Source organism: Bicyclus anynana, chromosome Z (genome assembly GCF_947172395.1).
Source record: "Bicyclus anynana chromosome Z, ilBicAnyn1.1, whole genome shotgun sequence".
Lineage (NCBI taxonomy): Eukaryota > Metazoa > Arthropoda > Insecta > Lepidoptera > Nymphalidae > Bicyclus > Bicyclus anynana.
In genome coordinates this window covers 906,598-925,205 of record NC_069110.1, presented here as the reverse complement: position 1 = coordinate 925,205, position 18,608 = coordinate 906,598, and the positions used below count along the sequence as shown (strand labels likewise).

Sequence of the window (18,608 nt, the reverse complement as noted above, 5' to 3'; positions counted from 1 at the left end):
ACACTTTGTCTCGTTACAGACGCAAGAACGTCTCTCGACTCAGTTCCCCGGCTACCAGACCACGACGACTCAAGGGCCACCTGTGTCCGTGGGCGTCAACGTGTACGCTGACTCGACACCATTCTTGATGTGTGTGGACCGGGATCAGGTAACCGACGCCCATTTCATGTCCTTCAAAAACACCAATTCACCTGCAGGCTTATTCAATATCTTTGACTATGCTAGTTAAAATATACGAAATTGAGATTTTATGTAACAATTGTCATTTCATGCTTACTGGTGTATATCACAGGTTGATATTAATATAAAATTGTGTTATCGCCGCGTTACATCGACTTGCGGTGCGGACGCCTACAATGTGCTCGTGGTGTTCGAGCCGTCCACATCTCTTGTTGTGTAATTCTTTATGGGTTACTTGGGATAGGCGGGGAGAGTGACTTGAGTGGAAAAGGGGAGTGTTTGTTAATAGTCAAAGGATCCTTTAACCCTACACACACACGTTTTAACGTTTACAAGTGAGTGACTTCACTCAAGGTCACTCTCTGCCAGTCTAGAGTCTCATTTTGGTTAAAGTTTTTATTTGTTAATTAAGTTGTCCTGACAAATGTTGTGAATCATAACCTTTGTTCGACATTAGTTTTCTTATTTTTATAATCACTTTTGAGTCTGCTAAAAATAGTGAAAAGGCCTTTACATATATTTAAACTAGCGGACGCCCGTGACTTCGTCCGATTTTAGACCTCCTTAATCCGGCCTTGTCGCAAAATCCGTTCTTAGCAGACGTCTACTATCTATAAACTACTTGTCTGCCAAATTTCATCTTTGTATGTCAAGCGTTTTTTGAGATTTCGTGATGAATGACCTTTCGAATTTATATGTTAAGATAGGGTTGGCTACTTGTTACGCCAACTGTGACTATAAACACATAAAATATTTACAGTATATCATAAACTGCCGCGCAGTAACCCATCCCATGCCCATCCAATATGTCATGAATTCGTTTACAGGTAGTCAGAGTGACCGAAGCGATACACGGCTTCGCGCATATCATAAAGTTGTTAACCCGTCCTCCCGTCATACCGAAGCAGGGGTTCCCCACCAACTCATCGCGTGGATCTCTCGCAAGGTAATACTTGAGCACACTTTCTCTGAAACTATTTAAAATCGTGAAAAGACGAAATAGGGATGATGACTAGGTTTGAATATATTGATTGTTATGATACATTCGGGTAAATAAGGTCAATGTTAACTAAGTTAAACATAAAAAGCCTTTTGTCTGGATATTTCTAAAATTGTACAAAATTACTTTACTATTAGCATACTCCTAATTTGTATACAATTCATAAAACTGTCATCATCCCTATTATACCGCTTTACACGGTAGCTATACAAATGCGTGCGTGCGTGCGTGCGTGCGTGCGTGCGTGCGTGCGTGCGTGCGTGCGTGCGTGCGTGCGTGCGTGCGTGCGTGCGTGCGTGCGTGCGTGCGTGCGTGCGTGCTAGAGTGCGTGCGTGCGTACGTGCGTGCGTGCGTGCGTGCGTGCGTGCGTGAGTGCGTGCGTGCGTGCGTGCGTGTGTGCGTGCGTGTGTGTGTGTGTGTGTGTGTGTGCGTGTGCGTGCGTGTGCGTGTCTGTGTGCGTGTGTGTGTGTGTGTGTGTGTGTGTGTGTGTGTGTGTGTGTGTGTGTGTGTCTGTGTGTGTGTGTGTGTGTAGTAGAGTAACCACATCCGGACCGGATCCGTTAGTCGTTTTATAAAAGCTGAAAATTGTCAGCCTACGCTCGTACTTGGACCAGTGCCTTTTAGGATATAGCGAGTTTCAAAGATTTTGTGGATTATAAATGGCTAGCTGCAATGTGGTCTCTTTTAACACTTTATTGATCACAGGATTTCATAATCATAAGTAATGTGAGTTAATTTAAAAAATATGTCATGAGTATTTTTTGTTCAACAATGGTCAATAAATTGTCGCCTTGAACAAAACTGTCTCTCTATTTACATATACTCGTACCTACCTACCTACCTACCTTCCTCTTACCTTTTGTTCAGTTGTCTGAAAATCAAGATCAAAACTAATTTATTTCAATTATATAGGTACTTTTAGAAACTTTGAAACGTCATGTTTGAATATTTGTTTCATTCATTGTTATACTTGTTGTTGTGTTGTGTTGGTAGTCATCTTTATCATTAAGAAAATCGTCAATTTTAGTAAAAAACGTTTATAGATCTTTAACATGAGGTATTTTTTTTAACTTTGTAAACAATTTGGTAAAGAGACATTCATTTTAGATCCGTCTCCGATATGGAAGCAAGACAGAGTTTGTCAGACGAAACAAGCGAGAATCGTTCTGAACAACTAATAAGCATATTTGAGTCCCAGCCTGCTGTTGCAAAAGGTAAGTTCTGTGTAACATAAATTGTACGAGTCCTTGTTATCTGATGCAATGTACACGAAAATGTAATCCGGTGGCACACGGACGTTGAGAGGGAAAGTTAAAATGTGTGATCGAAATCACACTCGTGTTGGGGTTAAAGATTTTCATTTCTTTCATCTTATAGTACACTTTTAGCAGAGTCAGAGGTGGTTTACAAACAATAAGAAAACCAATATCGAACAAAGGTTATGATTCACATTTGTCAGGACAACTTAATTAACAAATCAAACTGTAACCAAAATAAGACCTTAAACTGGCAGAGAATGACCTTGAGTGGAGTCACGCACTTGTGAACGATATGTGTAGGGTTAAAGGTACCTTTAACTGTATACAAACACTCCCCTTTTCCACTCAAGTCACAACAAGAAATGTAGACGGCTCGAACGATAATATATAATTTTTTTCAGACATTATTTTAGTAAAATTTTAATTACAGTATTTTCAATATTTTGTCCAAATTTGTAAGGAAGTAGGATCTGATCGAATTGTTAAATGCTTTTGTTACAGAAACAACATTAAAGAAGTTCTTTTGGTTCCAATGGGTGTCAAATCACTGCGAACTGATGATCACGTTACAAGAAGCGAGCCTCGACTTTCAGCTCGAAGGCACAATGTGTACGGTGGATCTGCAGACTGATCACAGACAATTTAAACTCAAAATAACTTCAGCCACAGTGACAAATATGCAACCGTAAGTTGACACATTCATCATTCACTACCCACATTTGGCTCACACTTTACATATTCGGCACGATTCTCCTCTTAGAATGAGAGGGCTTAGATCAATAGTCCACCACGCTGGCCCAATGCGTATTGGCAGACTACACACACGTAGAGGAATCAAGATAATCGTCAGGTATGCCGGTTTCCTAATGATGTTTTTCCTTCACCGTTTGAGACAAGTTGGAGAAATTTAATTTCAGTGAATAAAAATAATTTAACAACCAATTTATAATTGAATTGCAGTGAGCGCCAAGGCTTACTCATCAAACCGTTGCACGGAGGCTTGCTGAGCGTCCGGGAGCCATTTGATTCTAAAGAAGACAATAGTTTTCTTTCTATCACTGTTACACAAGCAAAGTAAGTATACAAATAATAATATCTATAAAAATCACTAGCAATAAATGAAAATGGCTCGACCAATAGAGACTTTTGTTTTTTTTTCACCTCTAACACTGAATTATATTTAAATGTTCATATAATAATATGAAATGTTTATTTTATTTATTTATGTTGTTTTTTAATCTCATTATTAACATCTTCTTTAATCTCATTATTAACATCTTCTTTATATTGATGTAACTTGTAGTACATACTTACACTATTTGTTATTAGATTATTGTGGTCATAATTAACATTAATTTTCCAGAATATCGAATTTGCCCGAAGTATGGAAAGAAGAGCTGCTCCCAAAGCACCTTGAACAAAATTCGGTAAATAAAATCATATTTATTTAAATAATTTACTGGTTCCTTATTGCACGTGGCTCTCGACTGACAATAAATGTGACCGCAAATAAATATAACTTAAGAGTGTGCAATATGTAATTTGGTGGTTACAAATGGTTCTGGATCTCAGATTCTGGAAAAGTTAGGAGCCTGATATTTGGGTAAATGATATTTAAAAATGTTAGCTTCGTTATGACTATACAAAATACACAATTTGTAAAACTTTTCTCGATAGTTTATTTTTTTGAAAAATACATGTTTTGCTCACATTTTGCTTTTAATCTCAGGAAAAGCAAACTTATTTTCTTAAACTTTTGTTTTGTATAGAAAATTAGGTATATATCTTGAACATGGCTATTTCCTTTTTTTATGTTGTTTAACTTACTTGCAATTAGGTAAAAATGGTTTTGGCGTTAACGTCATAAAATTTGCGTCACGCGTCAATCGCTCCGTGCTTTTCACTCACGTGAAAGTCATAATTCGGCGTCTCGGTTGCGCTTCGAATTTTATCCATATCGTATAGACGCGCTGCGCGCTCTTAAAAGCTCCATTGACATCGACGCGTTCTCTGATTTCATTACATCAAACTGTCACCGTGCACGCCGACACCGCGTGCGGACGCTGGGCCGCCTGCCGCTGCCATTCGCGGATAGGACCATAGGACCTGCCTCGCTAGAACTTACTTTTCTGTCAAAGTATATGATCAACGATCTAATGCCATTATAAAAACTGTCGGTTAAAGAGCTCCGTAAAAATACCTTTTTGTGTAATTGAATTGTGTAAAAAACGGGCAGAAACTTCTAGTTTAGTATAAGATATACAAAATCTAAGCACGTTTTCCTCAGAAAATCACAGACAATTTTGTTCGTGACTATGAGTGCGATACAGGTCCTTCTATAATTGGTCTGAGGCAGCGGCAGCCGGTGCAGTGTTCGCACGCGGCGGTAACGAACAGATGTCGTGTAGATTGCTACACGAGATTCGATCGCTACCGCCGCGTGCAGATACAAAAAAATATTATAAGTTTACCGTTTTTGATATTGTTTAATTTTTTTCAATAGAATGTAGACACAGTGTGGGAAGTTTACGTGACTTTGGCGCCATTGGAGATGATGATTCGCCCCGATGTTGTAGAACACTTCGTAGACTATGTGCGAGAACTGATGCCTGATCAGTATTGTCCAGTGAAACCTACTGATTCAAGGTACAAATTACTTTTTAAACTTTTACATTTTCTTGAACTTTAGTTTTACTCAATTAAGACAAATAATTTAGTAAGATAAATAGTTAGTTGTTTATAAATAAATAATTTTATTTAGTTTCTCTGTAGGTAATACAAATTGTGAGAAGAAAATTATGCTTCCTTCAGATTTGTTTTGATTATTTGTTATTTAGTTGTTCTTCTATTCTTTAATAATGTGTAATGTAACTTGTGAATGAGTGATGACGTGGGAGGGCATAGTGGCACATGGGTACTATAGTGACGTACTTACTTAGAATGTATTGTAAATAAGTATGAAGTATTGCTTCGATGCTGTTTAAATCTAAGTTAGGGAAAGACGTATAGATTAATATTTTTTATCTGGTTTTTACTTACCTTTAACTTTACGACGTGCGTGCATGTGTGCGTTGTTGTGCTAGTGTTTTGTGTGTCTGTGAGAGTGTGTGAAAATAACATCTTGCGTTTACTTACAGACATACTCATACATAGAATACACAATCACAATGTGTATATGTGACAAAATGTCAGTTATATTATATGAACACACACTTTTTGAGCTGAACGCGTTGAATGAGGCGAACATACTGAATTTTAGAATTCTGTAAATAATGAAATCTCATGAAACTTGCACACTTCCTGCGAATAGTCTGAAAAAACCTGAAAAATAAATGTCTTAAACTAATTTGGATGACGTGATCAGGTTCTGGGTGGCATGGAAATCACCAACAAAAATATTTGTAATTTTTTGAGGGGGACGACGTAAACTCACACATCGAAAATATTTAACACCAATAAATATATTCTGTAACCTCACACTACACACAACCATAAATTTGATTCGCAATCCACGCACGTGTAAATTTTACACAGACTAACAAACACTACTTTCTACAGATTATGTTTTGATGTTCCGTCAGAAGAACCGATTCTTTTTAGATATTGTTTTTATTACAAATTTGATTTAATTCAGGTAGAATTCTCACAAATTAACCTCATTTTCATCTTTTAGTAAACTAGAAGTTATTGCTATTTTTATGCCGAACTACTCCACAAACCGGCATTTTTAGGGAGCTCTTTACACGACGAAAACGATTACAACAATGCAACATCGATTCTATAGGAACAGTTTTTATAAACACGTTATATCGTGATCATATACTTTTGACAGAGGGGTAACGTCTAGCGACGCAGCTCTTGAGGTAAGGTTGGGTTGGTCGACTCTATGCTGATGGATATATGATGTATAGAGGCCTCCTTGACTTCGATTTGTTCGACGCGTTCGTCTCGGATATGTGTGCGTTTATTTTAAAATCGTTGTTGAATATAGATATTCAACAAAGCCAACATTGATTGGACGCCACTTGTCTTAAGTGTAGTCTTCTTCAGCAGCCCCAGTTCATGGGAGTGGCCGATCGTTTACATCAACGCAGGTGGCTTCAGGCTACTCCTCAACTGCTTAGACGAAACTATCACCGAGGAAGATACCGTCATTCTGAATGTGCGTATCATAAATATTATTTTTAATGGGTATTTTATTGTGTGAGAGCCTTTGATTCGGAGGACTTTTCAGTTATGTGCATTTTATGAAATTAAGTATCACGTATCTCAATCGAGGAAGGAAAGACATCGTGAGGAAATCTGCATAACAAAGAATTTCCTTAATTGTCTACGTGTGACTCTGTAAATCCGCAATGGGCCAGCGTGGTGAAGTCCTAACCCCTCTCATTCTGAGAGGAGACTCATGCTCAACAGTTCAATAAACCAACAATCCTGTAAAGTTCTTACAGTAGGGGATTTTTGGATTTACTAGAGCATGTTCATGCTGCATCCGTTTATAATTAATGTCAATTTTTATTGGAATGTCGAGGTTCACATGAAAGTCTTTGTTGTTTTGAGGTTTTGCTGAGATGAATTAAAGAATAAAATAAAGTCTAATAATAAGTAATATGTTATAGAGTAGTATAATGACGATTATTTAATTTTCAGGTTGGGAAAATAGCAGTGAACCCGCAACCGAAAAACCCTATCTGCAGGTACGTATGATTATAATTCGCTATCATAAATCTATAGACTACAGTAATATTATAAAGAATAGAAGTTTAGTAGTTTTTGGCGTTGTAGGGGTAATCTCTCTCTACTGAATGAATTTTGTAAATTCTTTTAAAGCATTAGAAAGCCACGTTATGTGTATGTCCCATAGGGTATGTTTTATGCTCGTATTCCCACGGCAACGGGAGGTATAATGGTAAAACTGCGGGTATATGCAGTGTATATATAAAAGAGAAATATAACACTGTGAAATATCGATAACCGCTTGACATAAAAAAGATAAAACTTTGGCATGGAAGTTTATAGTTTGTAGACTATCGCTTTAAGAGATTTAGCGACAGGGCCGGATTAAGGAGATTTAAAGGCTTAAAGAAAAAAATATTTCCAAGCGGACTATGTCGCGGGCGTCCGTTTGCTTGGTATAAAGTCTGGATAATTGGAGTCTGTGTGCTTATAAAAATTAAGGGTGATGATGACTTTTCCATATTATTTTAATATTTACAGACAACTTGTGAACGGGAACCCAGATGCTTGGAATTCCAGCATGATCTTAGATGGACGTCAGTATGAAGCGATTATGAAGAATTTTTCGGTTCGCATCGCAAAGCTGAGTGACTTGGCTAATGAGGTAACTATTTACTCTAATAACAATCATCAAATAAGCTCCCGAGCAAACGAGCTTTACAGCAGAACTATAACATTGTTACACCCTTCACTAGACGGCTCCATAAGACCCATAAGTGCAAGCGAGATAGATATAGAGAAATGATTTATGGCCCTAAGACTCAGTTGTTAATGCTATTAGTATAGTGGCTCCTCTTTATTGAAGTAAAATGTCTATCAACCTGAGTGGTAAGTGTTGAGTCTCATTTTCTGGTAATTCACAACCCTACCTTTGAGACAGGAAAACGCATGACAGTGTTACTTCCGCGGCTCATTTATGCCTTGATATTGATTGCCAATAGACGCAGAGTAGATGTTTTAGGACGTCTTCCTTGTATGACCTGTGTTTTTGTATTTGTAGGCGCTGCTCTCTTGCTCCTACAATAACATTTTAAACAATTGTCTCTCTTTCTATCTTCATTAACCTATATCTCCCTCTCTACATTCATTCGCCTCGCCCGATCACACCTTTCGTAACGCTCGTCACATATTGACCAGCTTACTCCCTGAGTCAAGGGTGCGTAAAGAAGGTTTACTTTAACGATCAATTGGCTGATGATGTGACATTGCTGCAGGAAAGTGAAGAGAATCCATCGGCTGTTGAGAACCCCGCTCACAAGTGGAGTCAGCCGATCGAGGCGCCAATTGTTACACCGGTGGTGCATTCGTAAGTGTACATTCTATTCCAATTATTTTTCTTCATTAATTTATAATTATTTTTTATTATATTTATTGTTTTTCTTTGTCTGTTTGTCTGTCCATCCGTCAGACGTCCGAGTTTTCTTGATTTCCGTGTATGAAGTGTATCTGTCTACATTAGCCTAACTCCTCTCAGTTTGAGGTGAAATTTGTGCTCAACTGTGAGCTGAATATGGGTCGTTAACTCAGACCAATTACCATAGGACCAGCCTCGCTAGACGTTTGTTACAAGTTGCTCAATTACATGTGGTATTATTTATGTTATTGTAAATGGGAGGTATCAGAGTTGGTATAAATAAGAGGGTACTTGCCAACTTGAGTTCAGTTGTTTGTTAGGCAGCGTAGACACCGTCACGCTGCCAGTCGCTTTAGTGATTTTGTGCTATAATGTTTTGTGTTGTAATTATTGTTTATCATAAAGTGAGTGTTGATGCATTCTAAAGGGTTCCCTTAAACCTAGTCTCAAGGTCACATGTCCTGGGACCTGTGCGAGATGTTTTCTCTATCTTTAAAATAATGGTGCAATCATTATCGCTGCTACCCGTCACGTCACAGGTTACCCCTCGGCCTCAGACCAATTATAGAAGGACCTGTATCGCACTCATATTCACGAACAAAATTGTCTGTCATTTTCTGAGGAAAACGAGCTTAGATTTTGTATACATCTTATACTAAACTGGAAGTTTTTGCCCGTTTTTTACACAATTCAATTACACAAAAAGGTATTTTTACGGAGCTCTTTGATCGACGAACACGATTACAACTATTTAACATCGATTCTATAGAGACAGTTTTTATATAGTCATATACAATAATTGGTCTGAGCCCTCGGCCAAAGGTATATATGATCACGATCTAGTATTTGTACAAACTGCTTCTATAGAAGTGTGTGTATTACGATTTAAATTTATAGTTGTGTGTATATTTATTCATCATATCATCATCATCGTATCAACCGATTTTGTGGGGACTTCCAAACATCACGATCATGAGCCGCCTTCATCCTGTGAATTCTTGCGACTCGCTTGATGTCGTCAGTCCACCTGGTGGGGGTGCGCTCAACACTGCGCTTTGTATTTATTGGTGTTAAATATTTTCGATGTGCGAGTTTACCTCGCCCCCCTCAAAAAACGACTGATAATTTTGTTGGTGAATTTGAGGGCGACAAAATAGGCCTGAGTTTGCTAATGATGAGCTTATGTTTTATGTCGGACAGTGTGGATCTAAGCTGCGTGCTGGCCCCGGCGGTGTACAGCGGCGGCGTGCTGGTGTCCGGGCCGGCTGCGGAGCTGAACCTGCTGGGAGACTGCTCCGTGGAGATCGGCATAGAGCGGCTGAAGCTTATGCGCACTCTCGTCGCTGGCTACACACAGGCCTTCGCTGAAAGGTTGGTTGTTGGTTTTGGTATAAAAAGTAGCCTATATGTTTTTCTATAACCTCTTCGAATTGCAAAATTGTAGGTATTAGTGAGAAATTATAATATTAGTAAAAAAAAAATGTTTTTTAGTAAACAGTGTACATCCAGTATGATTTAAGTATACCTGTTGTGTTGCGATAACGGTAACGCAGCTGATTACAGAGACGTCATAAAGTTTGCATCGGACTGTGATTTACGTAATTATCTTTATTTACAGGTCTAGCTCCTTCTTGATGGGTGAAGTCACAACATGTCCATATGTACCATTTCTCAAGAGCCTAACTCAGCCCGATACGTCATATATTGAGTTAGAGACAGCAAACGTGCCTGAAGGTAAGTGTCGTAGTTTTACCTACAAATCTTGCGATCGGGATAGTGGGGAGGGATTTGACACACATTTAACTAACAACTTAGCAACACATGATAATTTTTAAACATTTTGCTGTAAACAACCAAAGCCAAACCTTTAGAAAATATAAGGGCTATACATAAAAAGGATAGTCTATACAATCAGTCACTGCCAGGTGATACAGGGAGCTCACAGGCGGGTTGCCAACAAATGTTCCGTAGAATGGGGATGATGACTAGGTTTGAATATAAAAAAATTTATGATACATTTGGGAAAATAAGGTTAATGTTAACAATTTATACATAAAAAGCAAAGATTGTCTGATTATTTGCAAAATAAATAAGATTATAAAATTTCAAAATCTTTTATCGTAATTAGATGAAAATTCATACAGTTTTAGCTTTCTTATATTAAATGTGACATTTTTAAATATTTCAACTATAAACACAAACGAAGAGATAACAAAGATATTAGTAATTTTGTTTGAACGCCCATACAAATCTAACGATCATTATGTATTTACGACGTCATTAATTCGTACCATTTTGTATGGGGCGTTTTTCACGGATCCGCGGCAGCGCAGCAAATCTGACGCTTTAAACACCAGTAGCTCCGAAAATAGTGATCGCAGATACCCTGTTACTTTTACAAAATTGCTTTACTATTAGCATACTCCTAATTTATATACAATTTAAAAACTGTTATCATCCCTAATGCACATTGCATGGATTAAAAATTCAAGTGCCCAGGAACCTGAACTGTTATGTAAATATTTTTCAACAGAAATAAAAAGCACCATTGACCTGAGTAATAAAATCGACTCCGGTTTCGAGACAGCCACGTCGACGTTCAAACTCAACCGCGACTCTAGCTTCGCGCCTAGGAAGACTGTATCTATTTCCTGTTTAGATCAAAAGTAAGTTCATATGTACGAGTATTAATACATTTTGCTGTAATAGACCAAAAAAAACCTCCTTGTTCTAGGACAATTGCTTTGTTTTCCTTTATGGGGATAAATATATCCTTTTTGTTCTAGAACAGGGGTTACTGTACTCTATTGGTCTACAAGGAAGATATACTCATTTCTTTAATGGAAAACATAGCAAATGGTCTACTAAGACCATTTGCTATGTTTTCCATTAAAGAAATGAGTATATCTTCCTTGTTCTGGAACAGGGTTCAATTTACTCTAATTGCTATGCAAAAAGTTATACTATTTGGTTGGATAAATTACTAAGGAAGACACTTCTCAATATACCTATTAGATTCAGTGATTAACTTATCACTTGTGCCGTATTTCTTTGGAGATCTTGTTGAGCTCGTTCCTTCTACGTATATCCTAGAGCAGTCGCCGCTTAACTTCTTTTGGTAACACACATCTTCGAGTATTTTCTTATAAATTGCAAGCGTAATTGAACATTAAGCATAAAAAACAAGATTTGTTCTATATTTGATTTTTTTCTCAGGTCAAAAGCATCGGATTATTTAGAGGTATTCGTTACTAGTGGACTTATAGAGCTTTCACTATACGTAAAGGACGACTTGAGTGCGGAGATAGCGGCGCTGCGCCCACCGCGTGGGGTCTTCAACGAACCGACTGATTCTAATGGACACAGGATTAAGGTACGGACCAATAGACGAGTTATCAGTAGTGATAGTTGGGTATTATATGAGAAGTATCAAAGTAAGTTAATGCGGTTGAGATGAGAGCATTGAAGAGTATGAATGGAGTGTCATTGAATGAGAGAATCTAATCTATCATATCTATCTTGTACGTTCATATTCGCGAACATATTGTATTGCAGCAGGTCCTGTCACGGTCGCCACTTTATGTACGTTCGTACATAAGAAAATACTATACTTTTGGTGTAACTGGTTTATTTGTTTCTTAAATTCGTAACACTTTGAAGTGACAATAAATATAATACTTTTACTAATTCTTCATATGTTTTAAGGTGTTATATTTCGCACACGTTGTAAAGATTGTCCGTTTTCTTTGCTCGCGTTGAAAGTCGACGTGTATTCTATTTTGACGTGTTGGGAGTTACAGCGCCCTCTTGTGTCCTCTCCGTACACCAGTTCGCGAATATGAATTTAGGGCGCGAACATATCTAATCTGTCTAATCATGTGGTATTGTATGGTATGATCTTCTTATCTACTGAACCGATTTTGAAAAATATTTTTCCACTAGAAAGGGAACGGAAACTATGCGAGTGAAACCGCGGGGCGTCGGCTAGTTACTAGTAAGAGAATCGTTATAAAAGAAGACGAAGTGACAAACATCGAGAAATGTTGTAGTGAATGTTAAAAGGCTGTAAGGTGGCGGTGAATGGATATTCAATTATACAGTCAGGTAAAATTTCTTAGAATTTAATTGAGTAAAATACTCAAGTTCACATTGTAGATTAAAGTTGAAGAAAAAAAAGATACAAAAACGGACAAAAACAATGATGAAGCAAGACCTTCAGTGAGCACGTATGGAAGTATCACTGAGACGACAAGAAAGAAGGACATTGGGAATTCTAAGCTAGAGGAGGTAATACTATAATTTACAATTGATGATAACATTACAATTTCTTAGTTTTACTTTTTGTGTGAAGGTGGAAGCTGATGCAATGGCCTCCAAGCGCTTTTATCTTTAAGGAACTCATCAATGTTGTAGTTAGTCAACACCTTGAAGTTATAGGAAATACTCCCCAGCATCCTTTATATATCGATATTATTTAATAATTGTTTTGAAGTTTCATAAGACCACTTAAAGAATGTAATCAAGTACAGACGTACGGTATGATTGATTTAGACAAATGAGGATAGAGATATTACTTGGTAGATTGTGGCTTAGTAGTTGCTTAAGTGTGTTGTCCTTAAATGGACTATGACTATAACCTCTGTTATGCAATCATTGTCATCATCCGCCGACGGACGTCCACTGCAGAACATAGGCCTTTTGTAGAGACTTCCAAACATCACGATCCTAAGGCGCCTGCATCCAGCGAATCACTGTGATTCTCTTGATGTCGTCATTCCACGTGGCATGGGGTCCAACACTGCGGAGTCGCCAGTTCAACACTCTGAGACCACGACTTCCCCAACGTCCATCGGCTCTACAAACTATGTGCCGCGTCCATTGCCACTTCAGCTTCGCGACTTGACTTTAGTTCTTCTGCGGATACTCCTAGCACTGCTCGTGCCGTCGACGAGTGACTCTAAGCCATAGTGAGGCCCATAGTTAGCGACTGTAAGCATTTTTCATAATCTAATACAACTTTCAGCTCATCCTCCCACCTGCAAGAAAAAAACAAGGGAATGTTCCACTTCTTCACACATCCCTGCAGCAGTTGAGTCTATATTATTTGAAGAAAAAGAAGCAAAAGAATTTTCAGGTAATATTTACTAATTTTGCATCTTTTAAAAGCAAAAGGTCACTCATTAAAATATATCGTAAACCGCTTGACGTACAAAGTTGAAATTTGGTATGGAGGTTTTATAGGTAATAGATATCCGCTAAGAATGGATTGTGAGGTCTTTTATTTAGTAGCTTGAAGGGTGTACAAAGTCGAGGGCGTTCGCTGGTTAACAATAAAAAAGTTCGTTATTATGTTCTAACTGACAAGTCCGAGTTAAAATCGTGTGAACAGAGTTCCGACAAAATATTTCAGCTTATTTTTTTCGTTAAATATTTATCTGCAGAGCCTTTTACTATGCCCCGATGGCCGATAGCTCCTTGTGGGATCACTAAGGCGACACCGGGGGCCGATCATGCGATATTTTTGGCGTGCGCAGAAGCATCGCATGATGAGACCCGACGGCTGAAATAAAGAAGAGGACGGAACGACTCTCTAAGGGCGTCTCCTATGAGACTCGGACCTCGGCTTAGAGGATTCGGAAGGGGGTAACCGTGACCTGAGTGAATCAGTTCGGACGCCCCCAAGATCGTGAGTTAGAAAATCCACGTCTGGATGACGTTATATATCGGGGACCTCGTCTTCGTCGGCGAAGACGCTGTGTAGCTTGAGATTGTGTTCCCAGGGGTTCGACAAGCATTATCGGTCGTCATGTCATCGTCTGGATCGTAAAGGAAGTTTTTGGGACGCCTCTGCTTGAAGTTAGCATTAAGGTTGGGAGTGTAGTTGCAGGCCTCAACCACTAGTTGGTTGGAATGGATGGCAGCTCTGTTGAAATAGTTTCGAGAGAAATGTTTCATGGAACTAGCTATTGAAGGTAAATCTAAGTTTCTATGGAGGTCGTTATTGCGTACAAACCACGGTGCGCCCATGATTTGTCGCAGAAAGCGGTTTTGCAATGTTTAGAGCGGCCTATTCTGACGGTGGGCAAACACTACACTAGCGTTGGTTAAGATCGGACGGATCGTGGTTTTATAAAGCGTTAGCTTTGAACGGAAAAAAGTTGAGGCGATAGCATAAAACGGCCTCCGTGGCGCAGCGGTATGCGTAGTTTACACTTTCCGTAACGCATTCACTAAATTACTCCTCATGTCAAACATACATAAATATATTTTGCTTCAGGAGCAGGGGTGGTTCTCATTTCAAAGCGTTGTTATGCCTTGCGTAACGAATAAGTTTTCATTTGCAGGTAACCGTGTTCGACGCCTGGTTCGGTCTCGGCGTGGGTCAGGTGGAAGGGCACTGGAACGCGCCGCTGCTGACCACGGCGCGCGGCTCACCCGACCCCGACACGGAGATACCTCTCGCGCTCGCCACCCTGCGTGTCGATCTTTCCTCCGGTAAAACTGCTCCCAATCAAAACATTAATTGAAAATGAAAGCCAAATTCAATATCACAAATGCGTGTCGATATCGACTTTGGCGACAAAAGAAATGATATCTAAGTAGGTGCCAAATTTTATAATTTTTTTTTTAAATTTTATAATACTATTATTTTATAATACACTTTGTAGCTGTCATTTTCATCTTGTAGTAAAAAGTATTTATTATTACTAATCACTAATAATTTATTTCCGTAATACATTTAAGTAAAATAAATTTTCACAATAAGAACAATAAGTTTTTAGTTTGGTTTAATGAAACAAACATGCAGAAAAAAAGTTTGTGACAACTGAAATTTAAAAAGTGACTGACAAACGTAATCGGAAATAGAAATTCCACCGAATTATTAAACAGACTGTAGCTGACGAATTTTCTATAATCTTTTGTTTTACTTCGTACTCAGGTACGTACGTGCCATTGAGCGACGCAAGTTACCGCAACGCCGTGCATTTGGAGATAGAGAGGCCGGTCATGTTGGACGTTTGCTCCGACAGGCTGAGACGTATCAAAGGCATCATGGGATTGGTAAGTATTGTACTACGAATGTAAACATGGTGTGTGTTATCGCTGATCTACTTTGGTAACGGTCAGTGGTGGATTTACCAGTAGTCTAAGTAGGCTGGATTCTAGGGAGTTCAGGGCTGCAAATATTCAATAGCCTACTGGCGGCAAATCTGTAAATCCGCCACTGGGAAGGGTTCGTCTTTAGGTGTAGAGGCGAGGTGTACAGACAAGTGTTAGATAGACGTGTTAATATAAAACTGTATGATAAAATTTATATCGCTTCGTCAGTTTATCTGTGCGATCCCAGAATAGGACCGCTGCATATCTTCCCGTTCAATAATAAAAGGTGATGTTACCTACATCACGAATAGTGGGCGCTATCAGAACCCAAGAACCGAAAAATGGCGGTTCTAAATATCCTCAATTAAGAAATCCCAATAAAAAAAAAACAATATGTCTAGTGAAAAACGATTGAGCGAAAATGTTAGGGCAATACGGTTGGAGTGAAAGAATACATGTGTGTAAAAGGAGTACATGATAAGTTGACGAATGATACAAGCGTACGGAAGAGATTGACATATTTTGCAAAGAGATGATGATGATGATTGCAGGCACTTTCGCCCCCTGACAGGATGGCTCTATTAAGAGACATCCTGAAACAGAACTAAACTAGAACATCCCAAAATGCGGCTTCACCGTGAGGTCCTTCAAAGGTCCTGACAACTCAACAGGACAGACACTCAGATAAAGTACACGAAACAAGGAAGAGAACCAAACTAGAAGTCGGAAGTCAGCATAAGAACTAAAATGTCTCCACATTATGCGAAGTGAACCACACGCAGGGGCATACGTGCTGATCGTTTGATCTGTCATCTCGTTGGAATAGATTATTCATATATTAATTATATTTCTTTTCGAGTCTGCTCTGAAAAAGAATCGATTTACATTTTATCAGAAAATAATATGAAACTTCATACGCGCTGATCTGTCTGTCACACTATCCTATATTGAAGAAACTATATAATTTTATAGATTATTATTAATTATATCTTATTTTATTAGAACGATTTTTTTTATTTTTATGTTTAACTTTTTGTAACAAGCAATTAAAATGTTGTAGCTCAGTATGAACGCGCCGACACTGCGACGTCACGTCGACGATGTTGCCGTTCAAGATGAACCAAACTCGCTTCTGTACAGAATAAAGCATAACATGAGTAAGTTTTACTTTACTATTGTTTTTATATATATCGTTTTATGTATAATAGTTTTCGGAGTTCGACCTCTTTTGGCAATGCTATGTTTACGATGGAAAAGTCCTGGATTCTATTGCCGACGCGACGCGACTGAGTTTTATATTTTTTGAATTCGCTCAGTGGTTGGGCGTACTAGTCTCCGCCCTACCGGCAAAGACATACCTCCAAGCGATTTAGCGTAGCGGCAAGATGCTATGTAGAGTCTTCCGAGTGAACTCGTATAAGACAGCATCGTCACCTATCATCAGGCGAGATTGCAGTCAAGAGCTTTTATCAGTGAATTATAAAATCAGATAGACGCGTCCTGCTCTTAGTTTTTATTATTTTTTTGCACATCTTAATTAAATTTAGAAGTGCCGGGTATAAATGATGTACATACGAGTATATATATTTTCCTCTGCAGCGAAATGTCAAATCGAGAGCGTGACAGTTGTGACGGGACAGGTAGCCATTCGAGGTTCCGAGGGGGCTGTAGGATGGAGCACATTGAGTGTGCAGGCGGCGACTGGGTCTCGCCCCGAAGAGCGGCTGCGGTGCTCGGGCCTGGTGACCGCCCTGGTGCTGTCTTCGGGACCCCCCGCCGACCGGAGACACGTAGTGATGCATCCCATGGTAGCTGGGTGAGTGCTCCTCATCAGTGATTTACGTTGCGTCGTCGCAATCAATGCATTGTACGCCACACCTGCATTGCTTGATGCACAACTTCACATCGCAAGAATACGCACGCACCCAGTCAGTGTCAACAATGCATAGAAAACATATGAGTACTGCCTGTTGGCCGTTGAACCGTCACCTGCGACGGCGCAGCGCTTTAATGTGAGATTTCATTTGAAATATATGGAAAACGATGCAGCGTCGATGCTGCGACGTCGTTAAGTAACGCAACGTACTAATTTTGTTCTATACAGTGTGTTTTAAAAATACCGTCCGATCCAAAATGTGCGTGTAAGCGTTATAATATTATAAACAGAAAAATTATTTAAAAAAATATTATTTAATAATTAAGCATTTTTATCGTGATAATAAAGTTTCTAATTTTAAACATAAATTGTCCCAAAATTTGGAAAATTTAAAAAGTGACAACAGTGTACTATCAATAATGGTACGTATATCTAGATTATTACCTCCTACCTACACACCTGTGGCACAAAAGTCAGAAAAATTGAAAGCCTTTTGACAATGCCGCGCCGCATATCGTAAAGGGTAGGTAGTACGTACCATCGTTTTCGGCGCCCACTGTCTTTGAAACGCCGCGCCGCCGCCGACACGCGCGATGTCTGTAATGCTATGTTTAGTTTGCTTGCACCACTCGCCCAAAATGCAGACTTAAATTAGTAGTAGTAGATCTATTTGCGACAGAGCTATTACTGTGTTCCAGAGTAAAAGGGATAGTTTCTGGTGTTATGTATGTTCAAGGAGTGGAAAATGTGGAAAATGATCCACTAACCATTAATTCATCTGCCATCGTCCATCTGCGTAAATTAACTTTTCGTGTTTACACACATCACAACACGCCAGTTATGCAAGCACGCATGCATACTTGTACATAGCACAAGATGATAAAGCACCTTGACAAACTCATCACCTTGTTGTGTGTACTTGAGTGTTTACTTGCCCATTCAATACCGCTTTGAATAGAAACGTGTAAACGCAGCACAAAACATAGATGGCGGCGTTTTTATTTTGTAGTAATGCCTACTAATAATTAACCTATCTCAACTTTTGTGTTGCCTGTAAGTTTTTATAATTTTGCATTTTTTTATGTTAATTTCGTGCAGGGA

General features: G+C 38.8%; 1 protein-coding gene across 3 annotated transcripts in view; it reads left to right on the top strand.

The window, feature by feature from the left end:
* LOC112050442 (intermembrane lipid transfer protein VPS13B) overlaps nucleotides 1-18,608 on the top strand; it is a 108,295-nt gene that overhangs the window by 36,467 nt on the left and 53,220 nt on the right. For 2 of the 3 annotated variants that reach the window (XM_052890491.1, XM_052890488.1), the window contains exons 26-46: nucleotides 20-148; nucleotides 1,008-1,126; nucleotides 2,288-2,394; nucleotides 2,941-3,124; nucleotides 3,400-3,513; nucleotides 3,803-3,866; nucleotides 4,943-5,085; nucleotides 6,490-6,601; nucleotides 7,090-7,136; nucleotides 7,657-7,780; nucleotides 8,391-8,482; nucleotides 9,731-9,901; nucleotides 10,149-10,264; nucleotides 11,064-11,196; nucleotides 11,747-11,903; nucleotides 12,686-12,817; nucleotides 13,554-13,664; nucleotides 14,875-15,025; nucleotides 15,471-15,592; nucleotides 16,692-16,788; nucleotides 17,231-17,447. In XM_052890491.1, coding sequence (XP_052746451.1) covers nucleotides 20-148; nucleotides 1,008-1,126; nucleotides 2,288-2,394; nucleotides 2,941-3,124; nucleotides 3,400-3,513; nucleotides 3,803-3,866; nucleotides 4,943-5,085; nucleotides 6,490-6,601; nucleotides 7,090-7,136; nucleotides 7,657-7,780; nucleotides 8,391-8,482; nucleotides 9,731-9,901; nucleotides 10,149-10,264; nucleotides 11,064-11,196; nucleotides 11,747-11,903; nucleotides 12,686-12,817; nucleotides 13,554-13,664; nucleotides 14,875-15,025; nucleotides 15,471-15,592; nucleotides 16,692-16,788; nucleotides 17,231-17,447 — 2,642 coding nt within the window. The remainder of the gene's footprint in view (nucleotides 1-19; nucleotides 149-1,007; nucleotides 1,127-2,287; nucleotides 2,395-2,940; nucleotides 3,125-3,399; nucleotides 3,514-3,802; nucleotides 3,867-4,942; nucleotides 5,086-6,489; nucleotides 6,602-7,089; nucleotides 7,137-7,656; nucleotides 7,781-8,390; nucleotides 8,483-9,730; nucleotides 9,902-10,148; nucleotides 10,265-11,063; nucleotides 11,197-11,746; nucleotides 11,904-12,685; nucleotides 12,818-13,553; nucleotides 13,665-14,874; nucleotides 15,026-15,470; nucleotides 15,593-16,691; nucleotides 16,789-17,230; nucleotides 17,448-18,608) is intronic. The other variant, XM_052890489.1, reaches the window with a different exon arrangement.